The following is a 24,260-nucleotide window of genomic DNA, read 5'->3' on the forward strand; positions in this document are numbered from 1 at the left end:
CAGGCGTAAGGGTGCGAAGTAACATTAGCGAAGTTACACCAGCGTCCGTTAGTGAATTTGCGCAGTAACAAAAATGCGAATTCATGCTAGCGTTAGGCGCTTCGGCGCTTAGTGAATTTGCCCCTAAGTACAGTAAGCAGACAGTATATACAGGACTGTACTTTGTTCCAAATTGTTCATGGGCAGCTACTGAACTACTATTACCAGTTACTATTTATATACAAGGCTGGTTAGAATAATAAAACATTTTCTCCAGGGCAGATGCAGGGGTTAAGTCTGGATGTCAGTACAAGTAGTTGGATCCCAAGAGCTGATCCTCCAGGAAGGCAGTTTTTCTATTGTCCTGCCTCTTGGGATTTTCTGAGCAATTTATCTTTTTTCTCCCCATTATACCTCTTTATGTTCCGTCTCAACAGCCTCTAGCCTCTCCATAGAGAGAGCGGCTGGAACTTATAATTCAGGCTCTGTCACCAAACAGTAATAATCATTCCGAGCCGAGTAGTTTCTTGATCCCAGGTCGGAGATATCCGTGTCCCCAGCGGGTGCTCTGTCTGTGGAGTTGGAAGCTGGAGCCATACGGGGAGGAGGTGCTTTATAGAAGGTTCTCCTTACGCCTGACAAAAAGAAGAGATTAAAGAGATAAAAACCTCGCCCTGACTCAGGTGTGTGTACTGGCAGATACAGACCGACTTACAAACAGAAGTGCTAAATTGCCCCAGTGCAGTTGCTCAAACCAATTCATCTTTTTACTGAGGGATAAAACACAAGGTAGAGTCCTGCAGCGGGTCGGGTTACCTGCAAAAAAAGCGGGGACCCTGCGGGATGAGGGAAGGATTTTTGGATGTGGGTAAAGATGCGGGTCGCGGGTCTCATCTAAAATTCTTATTTTATGTTATATTGTCTATTTTACTCCTTTTAAAATTTTACAAAACTGTTTTCTGTCCCCGCCCACTTTTGATGACGCCGCTTCCGGTTTGCAGCAACATCACTTCCTGTTTATTGGTGGTCCAAATCCAGTATTTTGGATTCGGCCGAACCCCCTAATCCTTCGGAAAGGTTTTGCCCGAATACCGAACTGAATCCAAATCCTAATTTGCATATGCAAATTAGGGGAAGGGGAAAACTTTATGAACTTCCTTGTTTTGTGACAAAAAGTCACGAGATTGCATATGCAAATTAGGATTCGGTTCGGCCCGGGCAGAAGGATTCGCCCGGATCCGAATTCTGCTGAAAAAGGCTGAATCCTGGCTGAATCCCGAACCGAATCCTGGATTCAGTGTATCACTAGTTATGAATGAGGCAGTTGCGGATCAGGTTGCCGATAAAAGTGGGCAAATATGCGAGTTGCTGATCAGGTAACAGGCTGCGGGTTCGGGTTTATAATTTGGTTCCACGCTGGACTCTAACACAAGGCTATTAGTGCAATTCTGGTCCAGGAAAGGTGAACAAGGCCAGTGGGTTACAAGGCCATTGAGTCCTGGTCCTCGTGAGCCCCTCGTCTCAGGCCTGGGGACATGAGGATTGGTTTGTGGAGGCTGCAAGAGGAGATACACAGTGGGGACGCTTGGATAGGAGGGAGCCTCTGTGGGTGGGGTGGTGCTCCCCCATTAGGAACCAAACACCCCAGTCAAACACTGATCCAAGAAATGGCAGAACTTGCAGGACTTGTGCCATTTGTAAGACTGACCTGCAGGGTGGCAACGTGAATTCCCTAGGCCCCTAACATTAACACTTCTGGGCCCCCAGATGGGTCCATCCACCCCTCCCCCCCCCCCATATACATCAGTCAAGGACACTGTACCAAGATCACCCTCTGGATCAGGGTCTGCACTTTCACTGCTTGGAGTCAACATAGGGTCCTTGTCATCTTGATTCAGGGTCTGAGGATCACCCCTCGCTTCTGACAGGGAGACCTTCCGAGGCAGCGCAAGACATATCTCCTTCCAGAACTCGGAGGAAGGGGCCTGGGGAGAGAGGGAATCATGAGGCATATAAGTATAAGGAAAGAAATGGTGGAATGTCACTGACTGACCCAGGTCTGACCCAAGTGACAAATGCAACACAAGTGGCAAGATCCCTATTATTAAAGGGGACCTGTCACCCTAAGAAATAATTTAAATTTTTTTTCTATCATGTTAGTTGAGCAAAATAAACTTTACTTTACACTGTATTTATTATTTAAATTTTGTTTCCTTCTGTCTTGGAATTATACAATAATAGCAAACAGGCAGCAGCCATTTTGTGGACCCATTTATTAAGGGAAATTGTGTATCACCCCAAAATCTTGTGTATGCACCAGAATGGGGGACCTAATGTCCATGTGCAGTGCCCTACACAATTATAGAGCCTGAGGAGGGAAGGGGGAATGTGGGGAGAGCAGTGACATGTAGGAATTGCTGAATGGAAAGTGAAAGTAATTGCCACGGGCATAGAGGCGGGGCAGGTAATATTTGATTGACAGTTTAGATATTTAAACACCTTTATAACAGGTATGGAAGTTTTAATGAAAAATATTTTTGGGGTTTCATATTTACTTTGCAAAGTACTTTCATTATGAAGCTTTCTATGTGTAGGTGAGAGGTCCACTTTAAAGGAAAAGGAAAGCTACCTAGGCACTTTAGTGTAAAATATATTTATTCTGCAGAATACTTTACCATACCTGAGTAAACATCTCATAGACATAGAACCTCTCTGTTTAGGATATCAGCGGTCATATTAGCTTGGTGTGACATCACTTCCTGCCTGAGTCTGTCCCTGCTCACACCTAGCTCTGGGCTCAGATTACAGCAGGGAGGGAAGGAGGAAGAGGAGCAAACTGAGCATGCTCAAGCCCTAGCCCTGGAGATTTAAGATGAAAGCTGGAAAAGTCTGATACAGAAGCCCATGAGTACACAATAGAAGGAAAGAAATGTGCTGTTTCTTTTGACAGAGGACTCAGAGCAGCATTACTTTGAGGGTTTACTGGTGTATTTATATAGACCTTTCTGATAAAGCTTACTTAGTTTTAGCCTTTCCTTCTCCTTTAAGTATTACAGGGACAGTTAAAGTGCAATAAAAGCATAAAGTCCATACACAGTATACACAGTAGATAACAGATAAGTACTACTATAGTTGATATAAACAAGCTGCTATGTAGCCATGGGGGCAGCCATTCAAGCACAGGATACACAGTAGATAACAGATAAGTACTACTATAGTTTATATAAACAAGCTGCTGTGTAGCCATGGGGGCAGCCATTCAAGCACAGGATACACAGTAGATAACAGATTAGTACTACTATAGTTTATATAAACAAGCTGCTGTGTAGCCATGGGGGCAGCCATTCAAGCACAGGATACACAGTAGATAACAGATTAGTACTACTATAGTTTATATAAACAAGCTGCTGTGTAGCCATGGGGGCAGCCATTCAAGCACAGGACACACAGTAGATAACAGATTAGTACTACTATAGTTGATATAAAAAAGCTGCTGTGTAGCCATGGGGGCAGCCATTCAAGCACAGGATACACAGTAGATAACAGATAAGTACTACTATAGTTTATATAAACAAGCTGCTGTGTAGCCATGGGGGCAGCCATTCAAGCACAGGATACACAGTAGATAACAGATAAGTACTACTATAGTTTATATAAACAAGCTGCTGTGTAGCCATGGGGGCAGCCATTCAAGCACAGGATACACAGTAGATAACAGATAAGTACTACTATAGTTTATATAAACAAGCTGCTGTGTAGCCATGGGGGCAGCCATTCAAGCACAGGATACACAGTAGATAACAGATAAGTACTACTATAGTTTATATAAACAAGCTGCTGTGTAGCCATGGGGGCAGCCATTCAAGCACAGGATACACAGTAGATAACAGATAAGTACTACTATAGTTTATATAAACAAGCTGCTGTGTAGCCATGGGGGCAGCCATTCAAGCACAGGATACACAGTAGATAACAGATAAGTACTACTATAGTTTATATAAACAAGCTGCTGTGTAGCCATGGGGGCAGCCATTCAAGCACAGGATACACAGTAGATAATTATATTTCGCTCATCACTTCTCCTCAGCACATACCACAGAGCCAGACTTCCACAGCAGCACCTTCAGCTTTCCTCTCTGGGAGTGCAATAATTGTGTGACACCCACAGGAACTTCCTTGCTCTGGTTTTCAAACAGGATAAAGATGGGTTTGTGGGAAAGCTCCAGCAAGCGAAACAAACCTTCCCTACGTACAAGAGACAGACACTTGATAAAGAGCTGTTTTGTGTTGATGATTTAAGGCACTTTGCAGCAGAACTCCTGGGATGGGATCATTTCCCTTTTTATTGGATTTGTTGAAGAGACAGAAATAAAGGACCAGTATCACCAAAATGCTACCGAATATAATCCAAAGATATCTGGATAAAAAGCAACATAATGTGGTCTCGGTACTTTCAATGGGGCTTCCACACAACTTCCACATACAGCTTTCCACAGCTTTTTTTTTTATTACCCATCATTGGAATTGCAAAAAAGAAAAAAAAACACAGATTTACGATTTTCCCAAATTTGGATATTTGTTTGTGTGGCCAAGCCAAGTGATCACAAGGGGTAATTTATCAAAAACACCCCCTATGTAATAAAAGGCACTAAGTTTGCCCAGGAGCAGTAACCAATAGCAACCAATAAACTGTTGGCTAGTGACTAGTAAATGCTCCCTTGCTGATCGGTTGCTATGGGTTACTGCTCCTGGGCAACCTTAGCGTCTTTTATTACATAACCCCCTAAGTAACACTTTAACTTTGCACTCTGCCCTGGCCTTTTTAAAGGATAAGTAAACTTTTACAATTGACATTAGTTGTTATTTTTTCCAACAGCCATTTAACATTTACTGCCGGTAAATTGAATTTTGTAAAAACAACGGCACCTGTCGGTCAGTTCCTGTAAATGAATTGTCGGAGAAATGGGAGACGGGAGAAGAAAACCAGGGAGCTGTCCTGATGTTCCTCTGCCCAGGAAAGAGATCAGAAGCCTCACAAGACCATTCTTATGTCTTCTCTGAGCAAAGCAACTAGGGAAGCACCTAATTCAGGATTCGGTTTGGGATTCTGCTGGGATTCGGCCTTTTCCAGTAGGATTTGGATTCGGCCCAATTAGGGTTGCCACCTTTATTAAAAAAAATTACCAGCCAGTGGGGGGCGGGCACCAAAAGGGGGCGGTCCGTGATGCTAAAAGGGGGTGGAGCTACTCAGCGTGCCACAAAAGGGGCGGAGCAACATCGCACAGCGCTGGAAAAAAGGTAAGTTCTTTGCGATCTTTGCGAATTGGGGGCAGGCCAGGGGCTTTTTTAAAGGGTATTACAAATTTGTAATACCGGCCCCGGCCTTGGCAGGTGTTTTACCGGCTAGGCCGGTAAAATACCGGCCGGGTGGCAACTCTAGGCCCAATCCTTGTGCCTGGCCGAACCAAATCCGAATACTAATTTGCATATGAAATTAGGTGCAGGAAGGGAAATCCCATTACTTTTCATCACAAAGTAAAGAAATGTTTTCCACAATCTAATTTCCTGCACATAATTTGCATATGCAAATTAAAATTAGGGTTCGGTATTCGGTGGATTTGGTGCATCCCTAAAAGTAACGTTAAAACCCTTCTCAGTTTTCCTTCTGAATGTACTTCTCATCAATGATCCCTCTAATTCCTTCTCTTCTATGTACTCGAAACGTGTGTGCACAGTTTTTATAAAATAGAACTGCTAAAAAACTAGTGTTTTCACACAAAATTCTATGAGTGCACCACATTTTGTTGTGTGCGCTGGCCTCGATATTTTTGTGTTACTTAATCATATACAGTAATTAATTGAGTACGAGGATACAAGGAAACACAGCACTCACCTGAAACTATTTTGGCACCAGTCCTGTTGCAGATAAGCCAAAGAGAGAACAACTATAAGGCGCCGACATCGGCTGACGTTCATAAGCAACTCAGCTGAGGGCTCTGTCAGTTATACAAATATAATAGTATATTAGGTTTCTGATACTTGGTGCATTTTGCATGAAAACTTCACATGAGTAAACGTAGCCTTGTGGTGGCTGTTGGCTTGGGAATGTGGTTACACAAGTCTGGCAGGATTAGTAGTTAGTTTGTCTTGATCAATGCTGGAGAATTACAGAGTAATATTTAGGTTATCAGGATTGGTGATCTGGCTGCCTGAACTACTTGATTTAGTGGAACATTGATTCCTTACAGGTCAGATTCAATTTAAATCACAGTTACATGTTACAGAATGCAGATATCCCCAGAGTTTTTCTAGCACTTCATTACATATGAACAGAACCGCCATCAGAAATCGCAGGGCCCCATACGACAAAATTTCCTGGGCCCCCTGAGCTGCACCCACCGCAAGCCCCACCTACAGGTCCGCCCCCCACCACACAGTAAAAAAACAAAAAAAATATTGATGGCTAGGGTTCCCACATGTTAATAAAAAATAAAAAGATATTGGTGGTCAAGGCCCCCCATAAAAAAACATTTGTGGCCAGGGCCCCCCCCCATTAAAAAATATTGGTGGCTAAGACCCCACATGAGAAAGACCCCCACATTATGAGAAAATTGGTGGCCAGGGCCCCTTAAACGTCCATGCCTTCCCGAAGTCAGCAGCTCTCAGAAAGATGGGGGGCCGGCTAATCAAGTAAGTGTGGCGTTGCCGGGCCCCCCTTACCCTCGGGGCCCCCTACAACTCTCCCCCCTGTCCCCCCCTGATGGCTGCCCTGCATATGAATCTCCTTTGCACAAAAGGTGCATTGCTTTAACTTGTGATCGATTTAGGGCAGAGACACACGCTGCTATTTCAGGAGATTAGTCGCCAGAAGACTAATCTCCCCGAACTGCCTTCCTGCCTGCTAGAATGTAAATCGCTGGCAGGATGGCACTCGGAGACAACTTTGGGCGACTTCGGAAAACTAAGCGTTCTGAGTGCCCTCCTGTCGGCGATTTACAATCTAGCCGGCGGGAAGGCAGTTCAGGGAGATTAGTCGCTGGAAGCGATTTGTTGCTGGGCAGCTAATCACCCGAAATAGCAGCGTGTGTCTCTGGCCTAACACAACTAATTCTGGATCCCTTCCATTATGTCCCAATGTGGGAGCGTTACTGTAGGTCAATGCTAAATTGTCTTTGGGCTAAAATAGTAGTGCTGTGTTTGAGAAAAACGAGTCTCTCTCCCACAAACTGACTGCACAGTACCAAAATGCAGGGGGCAGGCTAATTGATATGATGGAGCAACAGCTCAGCTGACCCTATGGGTCGGGCACACGGACAGATTCAGGAAGATTAGTCGCCAGCCGACAAATCTCCTCTACTTTGGGGTAACTAATCTCCCCGATCTGACTTCCCTCGGCTAAAATGGAAATCTCCATGGGGCAAACACTCGGAGCGTTTCATTTTCTGAAGTCGCCCGAAGTTTCCTCGTGAGGTAATTACGGGCGACTTCGGAAAACAAAGCTCTCCGAGTGCCTGCCCCCAGGCGATTTTCATTTTAGCCGGCGGAAAGCAGATCGGGGAGATTAGTCGCCCCGAAGAAGAGGACCGCCTGGTGACCCTAAAAGAATCCACAAAAGTAGGGAAAGTAATGGTGCCAATACATTCTATATTTTTATAGAAATCCGGCCCATAATTCAACTGCCACTTTTTTGTGAAAGAAAGGCAGTTTACATATAATTTGGCAAATAAACAAACAACAAAAATGGAGACTAGACTAGACAAAAATTTAAAAACAAAAACCTGAACTGCTGGGGACACAACTGATGAATATTTTCTTGAGATGGAAACTATGGGATTATGAACAAGATTCAGTATGTTGAATAAAGCTTATCGCCTAATTGAATTAAAAAAAACCTCACTGTTTATCACATAAAAACTTGATTGAACTCTACGGGAAAAAACTGAAACTGAAGTAGGAGAAAAGTTTTTTCTTTTCAAATTGCATCTCGTCCGTAAGTTGCAGCTTGATAAACCCTAAAATAACTTTTTATTGTGAATCTGACCTTATGTCTCTAATCAGCATTATGTGCATCACTGTGGATAATGGTGAGTACAGGTATGGGACCTGTTATCCAGAATGCTCGGGACCTGCGGTTTTCCGGATAACTGATCTTTCCATAATTTGGGTCTTCATGTCTTAAGTCTACTATAAATTCATTTAAACATTAAATAAACCCAATAGGCTGGTTCTGCTTCCAATAAGGATTAATTATATCTTAGTTGGGATCAAGTACAAGCGACTGTTTTATTATTACACAGAAAAAGGAAATCATTTTTTAAAATTTGGATTATTTGGATAAAATGGAGTCAATTCGGAGCTTTCTGGATATCGGGTTTCCGGATAAGGGATCCTATACCTGTATTAAAGATAATAGTAATATGTCTGGTTACATTAGAATACATGCGATGTACTTACCTGTGTTGGGCATCAGACTTCTCTCATCCAGGTGCAGTTTGTACCCATACCGGTTCTCCAGGTGTGGCTTTAGAATGAAGTTGGTGAATTTTGTGTCAGTGTTTGAGGGGCAATATGAGACATAGGCATCAGATAGACGGCCATCTAAAAATAAAAATAAAAACCTTTAATACCCAGAAACAGATGCAAGGCTTACCTTAATGGGGCCCCATTATTTATAATACAATCTGCAGCTGTTCAAAATGATGCCCTCACTGTGTGCTACCTTCTCCAGGCTTATCCACATATTGATATGGCAGGCTGGAAAAATCCTATGTGATCCGAATAATGGACCCAACACAAACATTCGAATCAGCATCCTTTTGGGTGGCCAAATAAGAAAATAAATCTGCTTATTTGGCAATGCGGCTATGTTTGGGGAGCTTTACTCAATAAATAAGGTGGATGGCTTTCTATATATATATATATATATATATATATATATATATATATTTATTTTGCACAACTGAACTGTATAATATATATATATATATATATATATATATATATATATATATATATATATATATATATATATTTATTATGGATGCACCGAATCCTTTGTGAAAGATTCGGTCGAATACCGAACCGAATCCTAATTTGCATATGCAAATTTGGGATGGCAAGGGGAAAACATTTTTTTTGATTCAGGCATAAGTATTCAGCCAAATCCTGCTGAAAAAGGTAGAATCCTGGCCGAATCACGTGTATATATATATATATAGTTTTTTAAAAACGAAACAAGCTGAAATGCGGCTCCTCACCTTTCTTATTGGGTGCACATGGGCAAGGCTTAATTTACATACTAAACAAGTTAGCCCCAGCACTCTATATAGCACAATATATAACCCCCTGAAAAAATATTCTTGCACAACTGAACTGTAACTTTCTTAAAAAAAAGGGGCTACCTTGTTTAGTATGTAAATTAAGCCTTGCCCATATATAAACATTAAATAAACCCAATAGTCTGGTTTTGCTTCCAATAAGGATTAATTATATCTTAGTTGGGATCAAGTACAAGCTACTGATTTATTATTATAGGGAAAAAAGGAAAGGATTTCTAAAAATCTGGATTACTTGGATAAAATGGAGTCTATCACTAAGATTCGTAGTTGCGCCAGGGGTAACTTCGCCAAACTTCGCCGCACTTCGCCAGGCGTAGTTTCGCCAGCGCTTCGCAAATTCACTAAAATCCGAAGTTGCGCTCAGGGGTAGCGTAAGGTTCCGAAGTTGCGCTAGCGTTGCTTCGCTAAGTGAAGCGAAGTTACGCTAGCGAAGGCTAATTTGCATATGGCGCCAAATTCAAATTTCAATGGAGGAATACGTATCAGCACTACAAATGGCTAGAAAAGCTTCAAAACATCAAATAAAAATTTTATTTTGCCCTACACATGTGCCCACTGTATAGGTAAGTTGCCATGAGTCAGGAAATGTAGGGGAGAAGGAAGGGGAGCCCCAAAAAATGTTTGATCTTTTTCAGCCTATCACCCATAATGTAGAAAACACGCCAGCGTTTTTTGGGACTTAGAAAAAATTTTGACTTTTTTTGAAGCAATCCCTATCTACTCTATTGCGCTTCGCCTGGTCTGAGGTGGCGAAGGAAGTCTAGCGTAAAAGGTAGCGTTCAGTACACGGCGCGCGTTAGTGAATTTGCGTAGTTACGTCGCTAGTGAAACTTCGCCAGGCGTAAGGGTGCGAAGTAACACTTGCGAAACTACGCCAGCGTTCGTTAGTGAATTTGCGCAGTAACGAAAATGCCCAACGCTAGCTTCGGCGCTAAGTGAATTTGCCCCTATGGGAGAAGACCTTTCCGCAATTCTTAGCTTTGCGGTACTATGTCACTTTATTTAACAGCAGTTGGGCAAGTTGCTGTATAAGTTTAGGGCGTGCTCCTCCATGTTTATATATATATATATATATATATATATATATATATATATATATATATATATATATATATATATATATATATATATATATATATGGAGTGGTCATTTTGCTGGACCAACACTTTACATCCAAATATAAATTATTTGTTTCCCATAATAAATCCCCAAAATATTTCCTATTTACCATTTATTTCGGGATCTCCATACTTATTCCTGTACCAAAGACGGACATTGAGTCGACACTTGAGGTATATAACAGTACCGACAACCAATGCTGTGAGCACGGCGAGCGCAAACATAACTGCAGCCACATGACCAGCCTTTTCTGTTGAGAAAACAAACACCATTATTGTATTCCCAAATAGGGAGGGTATGTGACAGTAAAGAGACAGGGTTTCAGGTGGATCAGAGACATATCAGGGTGTAATTAGGTGTGTTCAGGGTGGATTTGTCCTGTTTTGGGGGAATTGAAACGTTTGAGGGGTATGGAATCTCAGCTTTATATATTTGTGTCACACCATAGAGAAATAAACCCTGTAACCCCATTTTTTTTATAGCTTCATCTTAAAACCAGACAATCGCCAAATGGTTTGGGACAGTAGACAACAGAATAAATAAGGCACAAGCACATCTTCTCATCTCATTCTCTTCCCCGCACTTACACAGTCATTTTAATATAAGTTATTACCTCCTTTGTGGAGCGTAAATGATGCTGTGGCCTCCTCCACCTGACAGGTGAACTTCCCATAATCCTCTGTAGACGTAACGTTTATATACAGGATGCTGGAGAGGAACCGTTTGGAGCTATTAAATCCTTCCCTGGGTAAAGAAATTAGGATGTAATGAGGCGAGAGACCTAAAGCAACTCCCTACGGGCTGAAATAATTAGGTTTTACTAGGCAAGGTGCCAAACTCTTACTATGTCTAACATTGTGATAAGACAATTCATGCAGGATATGATTCCCATGCGGATTCTGTAATGATTTCCTGGCTAGAAATACAACGATGAATTATTGAAATAGCTACTTGTGCGTAATATATATATATATATATATATATATAAATATAAATATATATATATATAAATATATATATATATATATATATATATATATATATATATATATATATATATATATATATATATATATAAAAAGATATATAGAAAACATTTAATTAGGATTAGGCATAATTAGGAAAGCAAATACAGGTTCACCTTAATAATAAATAATAATGAAGATCTCCGAGACCAAATAGGCATTATGTTCAAATATCAATCTGCCTGTCTACTGTCCCACTACAGAGACCGTCCCCACACTGGGTTACTGTGTATACAAATTTAGCTCTAGTGAAAGGCAATCCAAGACCCGAGGCAAGCAGAATGTTAGCTCCTATGTAAACATTCATATCATGAAGACAATATGCATTTAGAACATGGTTTCTGTTTGAAGGGAAGTTGTAGCTAAAGTTTAGGGTCGGTAGTATGTACTCACTAATATAGGGATGCACCAAATCCACTATGTTGGATTCAGCCGAACCCTTGAATCCTTTGCAAAAGATTGGCTGAATTCCGAACCCTAATTTGCATATGCAAATTAGGGGTGGGAAGGCTAAAACATTTTTTACTTCCTTGTTTTGTGACAAAAAGTCCCTCCCCGTCCCTAATTTGCATATGCAAATTAGGATTTGGATTCGGTTCGGCCAGGCAGAAGGATTCAGCTGAATCCGAATCCTGTTGAAAAAGGCTGAATCCTGGATTCAGTGCATCCCTACTCACTATCCCAATGCAGAGGTACAACTTCTCGATTTATGTCTCTAAAATATCCCCTATTAAATATATCTGTGCTTGTTTAATGGTCTCTCTGGAGTCTATGGCTTAACACATGCTCAGTGTGTTCTGGATTTTCTTGCCTAACAGGCAAGAAAAAAAAAAATTCTAGCCGATGGGAGGCGGTTCTTGCAGTGTCGGACTGGCCCACAGGGATACCAGGAAAACTCCTGGTGGGCCCAGGTGTCAGTGGGCCCTCCTGCTTCAAAACATTTGGCCTATTTCATGGCAATAACCTATTTCTATGAGAAGAAAGAGACTAAATAGATTGAATAATAGATTATAGTATGTAAAGAAAAGAGACTAGTAGAAAAGAAGTAGAGGAATTATAATAGTAGATAGTGGGCCCCTGATCTAAGGTCTTTTGGTGGGCCCCTGGTCTAAGGTTTTTTGGGTGGGCCCAATCCGATACTGAGTTCGGGGAGATTAGTCGCCCCGGAGAAGAGGAGATTTGTCACCGGGCGACTAATCTCCCCGAATCTAAGTGTGTGCCCTGAACCTAAGGCCTCCTAGGCTGGGTGCAAATTCTGTTCCATTTATTAAATTATCCCCATTGCTTTTAGATGAAGACGAAGAAGCATTTTCTTTAAGCATCTCAAGACTAGTGTGAGGTTACTCACCAGGCAGAATACTGCTCTCTGTACAAGTCTTGCACGGCTGTTCCATCCTTCAGCCACCTCCAGGTCCCGTTGCAGCCACTGCTCATCCATAGGGAACAGTTCAGGGAAAGACTAGATCCCTTTTCTGGCCACAAATCTTGTTCCGGGGGCGACGGGGAGATGAAATCGTGGAGATCCCCACATGCAGAATCTGATTTAAAAATAAACAAATACATTTCTACTAGTAAAAGAATGACATTTTTTCTCAACCTTTTTAGAATAGGTACCAGATTCGATACAGGATTTTATTTTTGAGCCCCGGGATCAAGAACGGCATTATACCACTATCAGTCAATAATAATATTAATATTCTAATAAAAAAATACTCTAATATTAATTACTTATTCTATAATTGGAGGGCATTGCTAATATTGAATTTGTCTAAAAAGGAGGCTGGATTGTTTCTCAATTTGATTGGGTCGTATTTGCCAATCATGACTTGTATCAACTACCTACTTCATGTTTATGCCAACGCCTATTCTTCATCATCATCATCATCATCATCATTTATTTATATAGCGCTGTCAAGATACGCAGTGCTTTACTGCAGTTATAGCAAACAGGGAATAGATGGTGGATAACAAACAAGGATTACAGAGTACAATAGGGTTAGAAGGACCTAGAGATTAGGGTTTACAAACTAAAAGGTTAGGGTACAATTGAGACATTAGGATTGTATAAACACTTTGTCATTTTTGATACAGCAATGATTAATTAAGGTACATCGAATAAGCCTCTTTAAACAGATGGGTCTTTAAGGAGCGCTTGAAAGTTTGGAAAGAAGGAGAAAGTCTTCCCATTAGACCCCAGAGGCAATATCTGCGTTGTGCTGCAGAAAACAAAGGGAATTCCCTTTTAAAGGAAATTTGCAGTTGGTCTTATTTTTTAATGCCAGAATGGAGGATGAGATGGGGAGGCTCTGAAGATAATAAATAAAAGCCAATACATAGAAATAAATAACCATACAATAAGCTATATACCCTAGCAACCGGACATCACCTTGCCTGTTGCTGAGAGATTTAAACTAAACACCAATGCAATTGGTCTTCAGCTGATTTGGCTTCCTTTAATTATTTATCATTCTGTTCTGGCTCTGGTTAGTATCATACAAGACTGTTAATATTTGTTCTGCTTATCTTTCTGTTCAGGCTCTATTTGGATTTAATTTTCGGGATCCCAGGACCAGTGAGCCTAACAAAAGCCACAAAAATATAGAACAATAACAAATGGTGTTTAACTGGTAACATGTGGGCATATATTGACTGCTGTCTCATGGCAGTGGCAGCTTTTTAGCTTGTGTATGATGGCCTTACCATTTTGATATCTAGTTAGGGCTTGGCCAGATATAAACCAGAAATATGTAGAGCTGGCACTCAAAAGACAATCATCCACCAGGCAATAGAATTAAGTAAAAATATTTATTATGTCAGATTATGGCTAAGTGTGTGTAACACGAAACGCGTAAGGCTATAATGATCTGATAAAATACAGGTATGGGACCTGTTATCCAGAATGCTCGGGACCTGGGGTTTTCCGGATAACGTAATCTTCCGTGATTTTGGATCTCCATATCTTAAGTCTACCAGAAAATCATGTAAACATTGAATAAACCCAATAGGCTGGTTTTGCCTCCAATAAGGATTAATTATATCACAGTTGGGATCAAGTACAAGGTATTGTTTTATTACTACAGAGAAAAAGGAAATCATTTTTCAACATTTGGATTATTTGATTATAATGGAGTTAACGGGAGGCAGCCTTTCTGTAATTCTGAGCTTTCTGGATAACGGGTTTCCGGATAACGGATCCCATACTTGCAAATATTTTTACTTAATTCTATTGCCTGGTGGAAGACTGCCTTTTAGGTGCCTGCTCTACACGTTTCTGGTTTGGACGGCTTCCCTTGCTGAAGGCTAAGGGCAGTGCACCTGGGCTTCTTCCATTTGTTAGTGAGTTACTATTTGATGTTGAACTACTATTCTCTGTTTACTTGTCCAGATATAAGTCAGAAAGGTTTATTGGGCAGGGACAACGAAGGCTGTTCTCTTGCAACAGATCTTCACAGATATGAATGTTGGTCCAGGGGCTGAATAATAGACAAGTGAACAGACCTTCATGTGTATGGCAGCTTCGGTTATATGGTAACTACAAGTTGAACTTGGAGAGGCAGAAGAAAAATTCAAATAACAAAATAGTCATAAAAAAAATCAAAGCAATAAAAGGCCCGTTCTGCAGTATTAAAATCTTCACTCATAAGCTCAAAAGAATCAAGGAACTACAAAATTAAAATATTTTTTCAACTACACTATTTAATAGGCTGTAATAGGGGATGTAAAGGAAAAAAAAATAAAATCCCATTTTTACTTTCTCGAAAAAGTAAAAATGAATATCTCCAATATACTTTAATTAAAAAATGTCTACCGTTTTTAAAAGAAACCTGACTGTATGCAGTGAAATTCCCCCTTCTCTTTACTTGCTCTGATTGTTGCAGATAGGAAACTTCAGACGATCCCTAACTGCTGTGCAGGGAAACAATCATACTTTCAAACTGCAGGGGGGAAGGACTTCCTAGAACTCGAGCAGCTTTGTTTGTTTCCCTGTAGAGCAGCCGGCGAATGTGTAGAGATTCATATCTGCAACAGTCAGAGCAAGTTAATAAAGGGGGAATTTCACTGCGATTATTGTAAAAACTGTACAGATTTTTTTTTAATTGAAGTATATTGGGGAGAGGTTTATTTTACAGTTAATAAAGTAAAAATGGTATTTCATTTTTGCCTTTAGATACTCTTTAATGTTTCAACTCCAGCTGCAGGGACGAAGATCATGGAGCCAGATTTAAACAGATAAACTGGGATTCTATTTGGATTATTTTGCTGCAGCCACTGGTTCTGGAGAGTTGGAGAAAGTTTGTATTAAACAAAACAAAAACGATAAAATCCACATTAGATGACATGACAACACAGGAGCCAGTGCAGTCTGTATATTCTGATTATTAATCAGTCTTGCTGTATCGGCTTCTGGCAGATATTATTTGACTTGTGCTGTTTTGATCATTTATGACGATCCCTAAGCAGCCCAGACCACACTGAGCATGTGCACAGTCTTAGTCTTGCAAAGATGTATAACAAAGTTACAAGATGGTGACCCCCTGTGGCCAACTTTGAAAGCATAAATCATTTATTTTATTAGGCTTCTGGTGCAGTAAGTTCATGTTTATGTTTTCTAGCATTATTCTATTTTAGACTTTAGTTTCCCTTTAAGCATAGTTCCTTACCAGCCATATCAGTAAGGTGTCGCTCCAGCTACAGAGGAAAGTGTCCAGAGGCAACTGTAAGCAGAAGCAGAAAGGCATGTGACACAGGAACATAACAAACACACAGGGCAGAGTCTAACTGTAATGTGCCTGTAGGTGTAAATCTGTTTTATGCCAAATGGTATTTCAAGTCTCATTCTGCCTCTCGCATGCAGGGAATGCGGCAAGACTATTCAGACTGGACAAGGAATGCTGCATTTAGGAGAACCAAAGGTTGTCGTTTCATCTGAGTGTGTGTTTGCCCCTTTCCATGTTTGAAACGATGCAGCAGGAGCCAGTGAATTAACAGATATGTGAAAAAGCAAGGAAGGCTCTATTGTATACACAGCGGCCAATTACCGACTATTTGTAGCTCCAAACTACGCTTCCAATTTCTAAAGACACACTTGATTCCACTGGACACGTTGCGGATTCATTTATACAACTGAAAGAGGTTATGAGGAAATAAACCACAAAGGAAAGGAATGTGACCTACACAAGGTCACCTGATCAGGTGTGTACAAACAAACATAAACACAGCAACACCTGCAAAACGCTCGAATTTTTTCTCTCAAAACTCTGTTGTGTCTCTCACATACACCCTAAAGGAGAATTCCACCGTAACGTTAAAAAACCCCTACCCCACATAGACCCCCTCCCTCCTCCCCCCAGCCTAAGTGTTACCCCGGGCAAATGCCCCTAATGTTTTACTTACCCCATGGTGCAGATTCAGGCATTGGAGTTCACAGGCGCCATCTTCTTCCCTTCGGAAATCTTCGGAATGAGACCGGCGCATGTGCAGTTGGAGTCATTTTCCATTTTGCACCATTTTGCCGAAACTCACGAAAATTGCTGAAGCGCCGGTCTCATTCCAAAGATTACCGAAGCGGCTGGAGATGGCCCCCGTGAACTACGATGCCTGAATCTGCACCTAGGGGTAAGTAAAACGTTAGGGCAGGACTACATGGCCGTGCATAATTGCAGGCATCACGTCGGATAACAAGGTAAGCAATTGCAGTGTCGGATCATGTCGCATTGTTGATGCAACGTGACACGACAGTCGGATGCAGACGCAGCGTGCAGCGTCTGCATCCGACAGTCGTGTCGCATCAATGCTGCGACACTTGAATTATTTACTTTATTTCCGTCGCATCCAACGTGACGCCTGCGATTATACGCAGCGCGTGGGATTGCGGCTGAATCGGCCATGTAATCCTGCCCCTAGGGGCATTTGCCTGGGCTAAAGGTGGCCATAGACGCACAGATAATATCGTACGAAACAAATTTTCGTACAATATTCGGTGCGTGTATGGTGGGAAATGAGCCGACTGATATCGGCAGAAGACTCGGATTTTGGTCGGCTCGTCGATCGGGCTGGACAGAAAATTTTGATTGGATGCCTTTGAAGGGACCCAAACATCGTGCTGAATCGTCGGATACAGGTAGAATTCTATTGTTTCTATATGTATATCTGACCATTCAGCTCTACACGTGTGTATTGAAACCAACGATCTTTCCCGGAAACATCTTTTCCAAGAAAGATCATAATTGTTACGTCTATGGCCACCGTAACACTTTTAAAAGTGTGTTTTTTTTATAATCGGTGCTACCGTGGAAGACAGACCTCCCAAAAATGCAATAATGTAAATCTCGCAAGGCGACTTTGGAAAAATCGACACGTATGTTTTCCCACTGGTGATTCACACTATTGACAGAGTTGAAGGATATTTGGGAGATCTGTCACCTGCGGCAGTGCAGATTGATCGCAGGACAAATCTCCCCATGTGCCGTGACCTTTACACAAACACAAACAGACAAACACACACACTCTGTCTCTGAAACACACACTCCTCCTGTCACCTGTTGTATTAAGTCCCTGGCATGTCTCGTGTGAGGTTCTGATCCAGCGAGGGCCAGAAAGAACGGAGGAAATGGAGGAGGTGAGGGGGGTGATGTGGCCGAGAGGCGGCAGACTGCACATTCCATGGCGAGACACATATGCTGACACTATAAAGGCACAGCGATGACACACACATTATAGTTACACAACTTCTAGTCGTGGCAGAAGCACAAAAGAAAAGCATAAGACGCTCATTAGAAAGGTACAGACCACAAACAGGCTCTTTGCCTTGATGCAAACAAGGAATGCGCCACACACATACTTACCTGCACGAGCTGCACTTCTCTGTCTGTGCTCACAGCCACTCCCAGCCCCAGTGAGGCACCGCAGCACCTGAGGGAGGAGGGGCTTCAGCATAACCAGGAAGTAGTTCACTAGCCTACACTTTATGTCTGTGTGTGACTATAAGCACTCCCAGCGTGTGTAAAATGTTCCCCATTCTGCCCTTTAGTGTCACCTGGAAACAGTACCTATATCTTGTAACACTGGCTGGATTCATCTCACCTTATTAATGAATAATATATGGGTCAGTCAGGAGGATGCCTGACACGCTTTATTGCTCACCTGTGCAGAGGTAGTGAGGGCAGAGTGGGATTCACCATCTCTACAGCTTGACCTCTCTTGCCTCAGGTGTAGGGTTGCCACCTTTTCTGGAAATACCGGCCTTCCTATATATATTTATCTTTATTCCCTATTAATAACATTGGGATCACTGACCTTCCTATATATTTATCTTTATTCCCTATTAATAACATTGGGATCACTGACCTTCCTATATATTTATCTTTATTCCCTATTAATAACATTGGGATCACTGACCTTCCTATATATTTATCTTTATTCCCTATTAATAACATTGAGATCACTGACCTTCCTATATATTTATCTTTATTCCCTATTAATAACATTGGGATCACTGACCTTCCTATATATTTATCTTTATTCCCTATTAATAACATTGGGATCACTGACCTTCCTATATATTTATCTTTATTCCCTATTAATAACATGGGGATCACTGACCTTCCTTTATATTTATCTTTATTCCCTATTAATAACATTGGGATCACTGACCTTCCTATATATTTATCTTTATTCCCTATTAATAACATTGGGATCACTGACCTTCCTATATATTTATATCTTTATTCCCTATTAATAACATTGGGATCACTGACCTTCCTATATATTTATCTTTATTCCCTATTAATAACATTGGGATCACTGACCTTCCTATATATTTATCTTTATTCCCTATTAATAACATGGGGATCACTGACCTTCCTATATATTTATCTTTATTCCCTATTAATAACATGGGGATCACTGACCTTCCTTTATATTTATCCTTTTTCCCTATTAATAACATTGGGATCAACCATAATTTTTACTGGCCAGGTGGCAACCCTAGCAGCAGTTTGCGGCTGGCTAACGGGTGGCAAAAAGCGGTCTCTGCTAACTTTAAGGGCAAAGACACACGGTCAGTTTCGGGGAGATCAGTCGCCCAGAAACAAATCTCCTCTTCTTCTGCGCAACTAATCTCCCCGAACTGCCTCCCGCCGGCGATTTACATTCTAGCCGGCGGGATTAAGTATATACAGTAGGTACTGTTTCCAGAGGACACTAAAGGGCAGAAGTGGGCAGATTCGGGGAGATTTAGTTGTCTGGCGATAAATCCTCTATTCTCCGGGAAGACTAATCTCCCTGAACTGCCTTCCGCCGTCTAGAATGTAAATCGCCGCAGGCAATCGGCGCACTTCGTTTCCGAATTCGCATGAATTTGACTCACGAGAAAACTAAGAGCTCCGAGTGCCATCCCGCCGGCGATTTACATTCTAGCTGGCGGGAGGAAGGTTGGAGAGATGTCACTCCGAAGAAGAGACGATTTATCGCTGGACGACTAAATCTCCCCGAATCTGAGCGTGTGCCTCTGCCCTAATATTATAAATATGCGCCCCCCCCCCCCAGACCTGCTCCAGTACAAAGTAGGAAAGCGTGGGGCAATGTCCAGGCAAAAAACAACTCCTGGAACCCTACCTGGATGGACCACATTAGTAATGTCATGGGGAAATATGAAATAAGAAAGTGAAAACTGTTTCATTGTATTTCATGACTGGCAAGGTAAATATATCTAATAGATTTCACTATTTTCTATTTTCTGACAATAGTCTATTTCTTCATTTTATACAAGAGGACCAACTTGCTCCATACATCTCCCTTGCCTATGGTGATGATTATCTGGCTGTAGATCGGCTGCTGGGAGCAGAAGAACATGTTTTTTATATGAATTATATTTTACTAGATGACACTTCCCTAAATCTGGACCTGCCTTTTCAGTTTGAGAGCAAGAGGAACACAGTGCAGTGTAATGGGGAATTCAAGCTGCCGTGGTGCTGGTTACAGAGTTTTAATCTGGGGTCCAGAGTCTGACATGGAGGTTTCCCTATTCAGCATCACTACGGTGTATCATTAACTCTTCCCGTAATGCTGACCTACAAATTCCATGTCTCCATCTCTATAGATCATTGCCAGGTCATTCTGGGTCAAAGCAGATTATAACAGTAGCATTTGTCTAGATGTGCTTTGTAGGAATTCTAGTTCAAGCATAGAAAGTCCATGGCCCAGACTAATAAACTAACATCATGTAGATATAGTTCGAGGCCCATTGTAAAATAGACCATTTAGATCTGGGGCATTGGGTAACATTAACATATTTAGGTATTTGCAATGTTCCTGGGTGCGCTCTGTTTTGCTATTTTTCTATTTCTGAAGTTGACTATTCTGATTGGCTCCTGCCCAGACCACTGACCAATTCTCATCACAGGATTGTTTTATCCTCTGGGTACCACATATTGGATTTTGGACTGTCCTCCAGTCCTCCTTAAGGTGGCCATACACAGAGAGATCCGCTTATTTGGCGAGCGGATCTCTCTGATATGCCCACCCAAGGTGGACAATATCTGGCTGATCCGATCGTGGGCCCTAACGAATAGTAATGGGCGGTCGGATCATGGGACCGCATCAACGAATAGATGCTGCCGCGATCCGACGGAATTTTTCGTCCCATCTGATGGAGATTTGGCCGACTTTTGGCCAGATCTCGATCGGGGAAGCCCGTCAGGGGGCCCCACACACGGGCCAATAAGATGCCGACATGGTCTGTCGGCAGCTTTTATCGGCTCGTGTATGGCCACCTTTAATCCCTTCTTCAACCCTAAGGCCTAATAGTCCTAACAGTTGCTTAGTAAACACTGTCTATGAAGGTTTTTATTCATCCAGGTCAAGATATACAGTTTCTTTACATAATATCTTTACATTAGTATCTTGATCTCACAGAGTGAACACAGATAGCCCAACAAGGTGAGACAAATAAAGAACTTCACCATCTGTCATGGACCAGCAACATCCAGAGAACAGACACGTTGACAGAGAAGTAAAAAGATGAGAAGATACCCCAGAACTTTGTGGCTAAAGAACTCCAAGCCAGGGAACTAAGTTTTTATCTTCCATCCACATTAATATCTAACTGTTGAGGCTGAAAGGATCCAATTTAAAGAACCAGTTGCCCCAGCTAATACTAAAGCTTCCCTCTCCAATCTAAGTGTTCAGGGGAGGAGGGTTTAGATATCACTTGTGAACCCAAGTGTCACTATCCTACCAGCAGATAAAAGGAGACATATGACAGTGGATTTAATAACCAGCAAACTAGTGCAATAACTAGAAAATAACTAGAAACCAGTGCAATTAGCATCAGAATTGAATAATCAGCAAACCTGTAGCATCAGCTTATATTACAGCCAGGGAAGCTCATTTTCTGCTGGATAATTAGTGACGAGCCCTAAGCTTAGCTTCTCAACAGCCAATCAGAGCCCACTGAGCATGTGAGTGTCACAGACACTTTCCAAGATGGTGACCCCCTGCGACAAGTTTGAAGTCCTGGATCATTGCTGCTATTGACAAGCTGAAACTTTAGCCTCGTGCGATACGTTAAGTATCATCGTCATTTATTTATATAGCGCCGACAAGATACGCAGTGCTTTACCTTAGTTATAACAAACAGGGAATAAATGGAGGATAACAAACAAGGGTTACAAAGTACGATAGGATTAGAGGGCCCTACAATTTAGAGTTTACAAAGTAAAGGTTAGGGTTAAGTATGTAAAATACGGCATTTTTAGCCATTTAATTTTAAGGTTTAGTTCTCCTTTAAACTTGCAATTATAAAATATCAAATATTTTCTTTTTAGCAGGACTGGTACAAAGCCACTTTAGTGTTGAGAAACAAAACTTTCACTTGAAGCAGCGAAGGTGGCTCTTCACAGTGAGGGCAGATTTTATTAAAGGGGAGGTAAAATCTAAAAATGAATAACGCTAGAAATGCTGTATTTTGTACTTACCGCACCAAAAACCTAATTAAACAAATAGTTTATGCTTTCAAATTTGGCCACAGGGGGTCATCACCTTGTACCTTTGTTATACATTTTGCAAAACCAAGACTGTGCACATGCTCAGTGTGGTCTGGGCTTCAGTTGGGAGGCTAAGCTTAGAAATCGTCATAAATTATCAAAACAGCACAAGTCAAATAATATCTATACCCTTTTTATGAAAAACCTGATTGTATGCAGTGAAATTCCCCCCTTAATTTATTGCTCTGCAGATACGAATCTCTATACGGACGCTGCTCTTTGACACTATGATTGTTTTCCTGCAGAGCAGTTAGGGACTGTCTGAAGTTTCCCATCCACAGCTGTCAGAGCAAGTAAAACGTAGGGGGAATTTCACTGCATACAGTCAGCTTTCATTTAAAAAATGCTACAGATTTTTTTAATTAAAGTATATTGGAGATAGATTTCTTTTTCATTAAAAAAAAAGTAAAAATTGGATTTATTTTTTTTGCCTTTACATCCCCTTTAATGCCTTTGAAATTGGCTTGGATGATTTCTCAAACAAGCATAATATCCAAGGATCTCAAGATACACAGGTAGTATGGTTATATATCTATATACAGGGTATGTATATATGAGCTAGGGGGCTTTGAAGGGATTTAATTTGAATTGTTGTCTAAGTATTAAATGCATCAAGGTGCTTGCGGAATACTGGAGATCATGCCAACTAATGGAAACTTGGAAGCGGATACTCACTGAAAACTGTTTATTACATACTCTAGCTGCGTTCCAAACCCTTTTTGTTTTCATGTTAATTCTAAAGGAGAACCAAACCCTTAACCCCTACTAGTGATGTGCGGGCCGACCCGATACCAGCGGGACCCGTGGGTCGGGCGGGTTCAGGCCGACCTTGCGTGCTCTTTTGCAGGTCGCGGGTGGGTGGAGCTCTTCTTAATGAACTCCCACGACCTTCCAAATGCCGGCTCCCGGGTTGAATTTTTATAGACTCACGCCTCTCGTTCCCCCCTTTTGTGACGTCATCGGCAGGGCGGCGCGGGTCTATAAAAGAGACCTGAAAGTCGGGCTCGGGCGGGTGGTTGGGTTGCGGGTCAGAAAAAGCCTGACCCGCACATCACTACCCCCTACCCTACATAGACCCCCCCCCTGCTCCCCCCCAGCCCTTAACTCTTTACTTATCTCTCTTTACAGATTCAGCACAGCGGATCTCACGGGTGCCATCTTCTTGTTTTTGGTCCGAAGATTACCGAAGAGCCGGAAGATGGCAGCCGTGAGCTCCGCTGAATCTTCACAGAGAGGTAAGTAAAGAGTTAGGGGCATTTACCAAAGGTAACAGCTAGGCTGGGGGGGGGGGAGAAGGGAGGAGGGGGGAGAAGGGAGTAGGGGGGGGTCTATGTAGGGTAGGGTTTTTATAACTAAGGGTTTGGTTCTCACAACTTTAGGCTGCAGGCCCTTTCAATAGTTCATTGCTGTTACATTTGCAAATAGTGAATATTTCTGCTCTCCTTGTATTGTGCAACTGTAGACATTGTCATTCTCTTGCTAACTCAAAGTCAGTGCTTCATTACAGTTACACACACAATGCAACGCTAATATTTTCTAAGGAGCCCATTGTTTTTATGAAGCTGGCCATTTTTGTTTTTCTTCAAACTACAATAAAAAATGCCTATGGGTATGCATTGGGTATGGGTAGAGATACACACCATTACTTGAATATATAGTGAATAAAGTACCCCCTTTGTAAAATATAAGGATATTATAAGTTACCGAGGAGTTTCATGACCATATAAAAACACGAGGCCGTCACATTCTGTCAT

General features: G+C 41.7%; 1 protein-coding gene across 1 annotated transcript; it reads right to left on the reverse strand.

Annotated features, from left to right (window-relative positions):
- Nucleotides 1-9: 9 nt before the first annotated feature.
- On the reverse strand, nucleotides 10-18,634 carry sigirr.S (single immunoglobulin and toll-interleukin 1 receptor (TIR) domain S homeolog). The gene is made up of 10 exons (XM_041560887.1): nucleotides 18,307-18,634; nucleotides 16,123-16,176; nucleotides 12,810-12,999; nucleotides 11,050-11,180; nucleotides 10,546-10,686; nucleotides 8,434-8,577; nucleotides 5,873-5,975; nucleotides 4,074-4,224; nucleotides 1,802-1,964; nucleotides 10-614 (listed from the first exon to the last, which is right to left on the reverse strand). The coding sequence occupies exons 2-10, from the start codon at nucleotides 16,127-16,129 to the stop codon at nucleotides 451-453; spliced, it is 1,194 nt and encodes a 397-aa protein (XP_041416821.1). The 5' UTR covers nucleotides 16,130-16,176; nucleotides 18,307-18,634; the 3' UTR covers nucleotides 10-450.
- Between the last annotated feature and the right edge of the window lie 5,626 nt (nucleotides 18,635-24,260).

The sequence above is a fragment of the Xenopus laevis genome, chromosome 4S (assembly GCF_017654675.1).
Source record: "Xenopus laevis strain J_2021 chromosome 4S, Xenopus_laevis_v10.1, whole genome shotgun sequence".
Taxonomy (NCBI): domain Eukaryota; kingdom Metazoa; phylum Chordata; class Amphibia; order Anura; family Pipidae; genus Xenopus; species Xenopus laevis.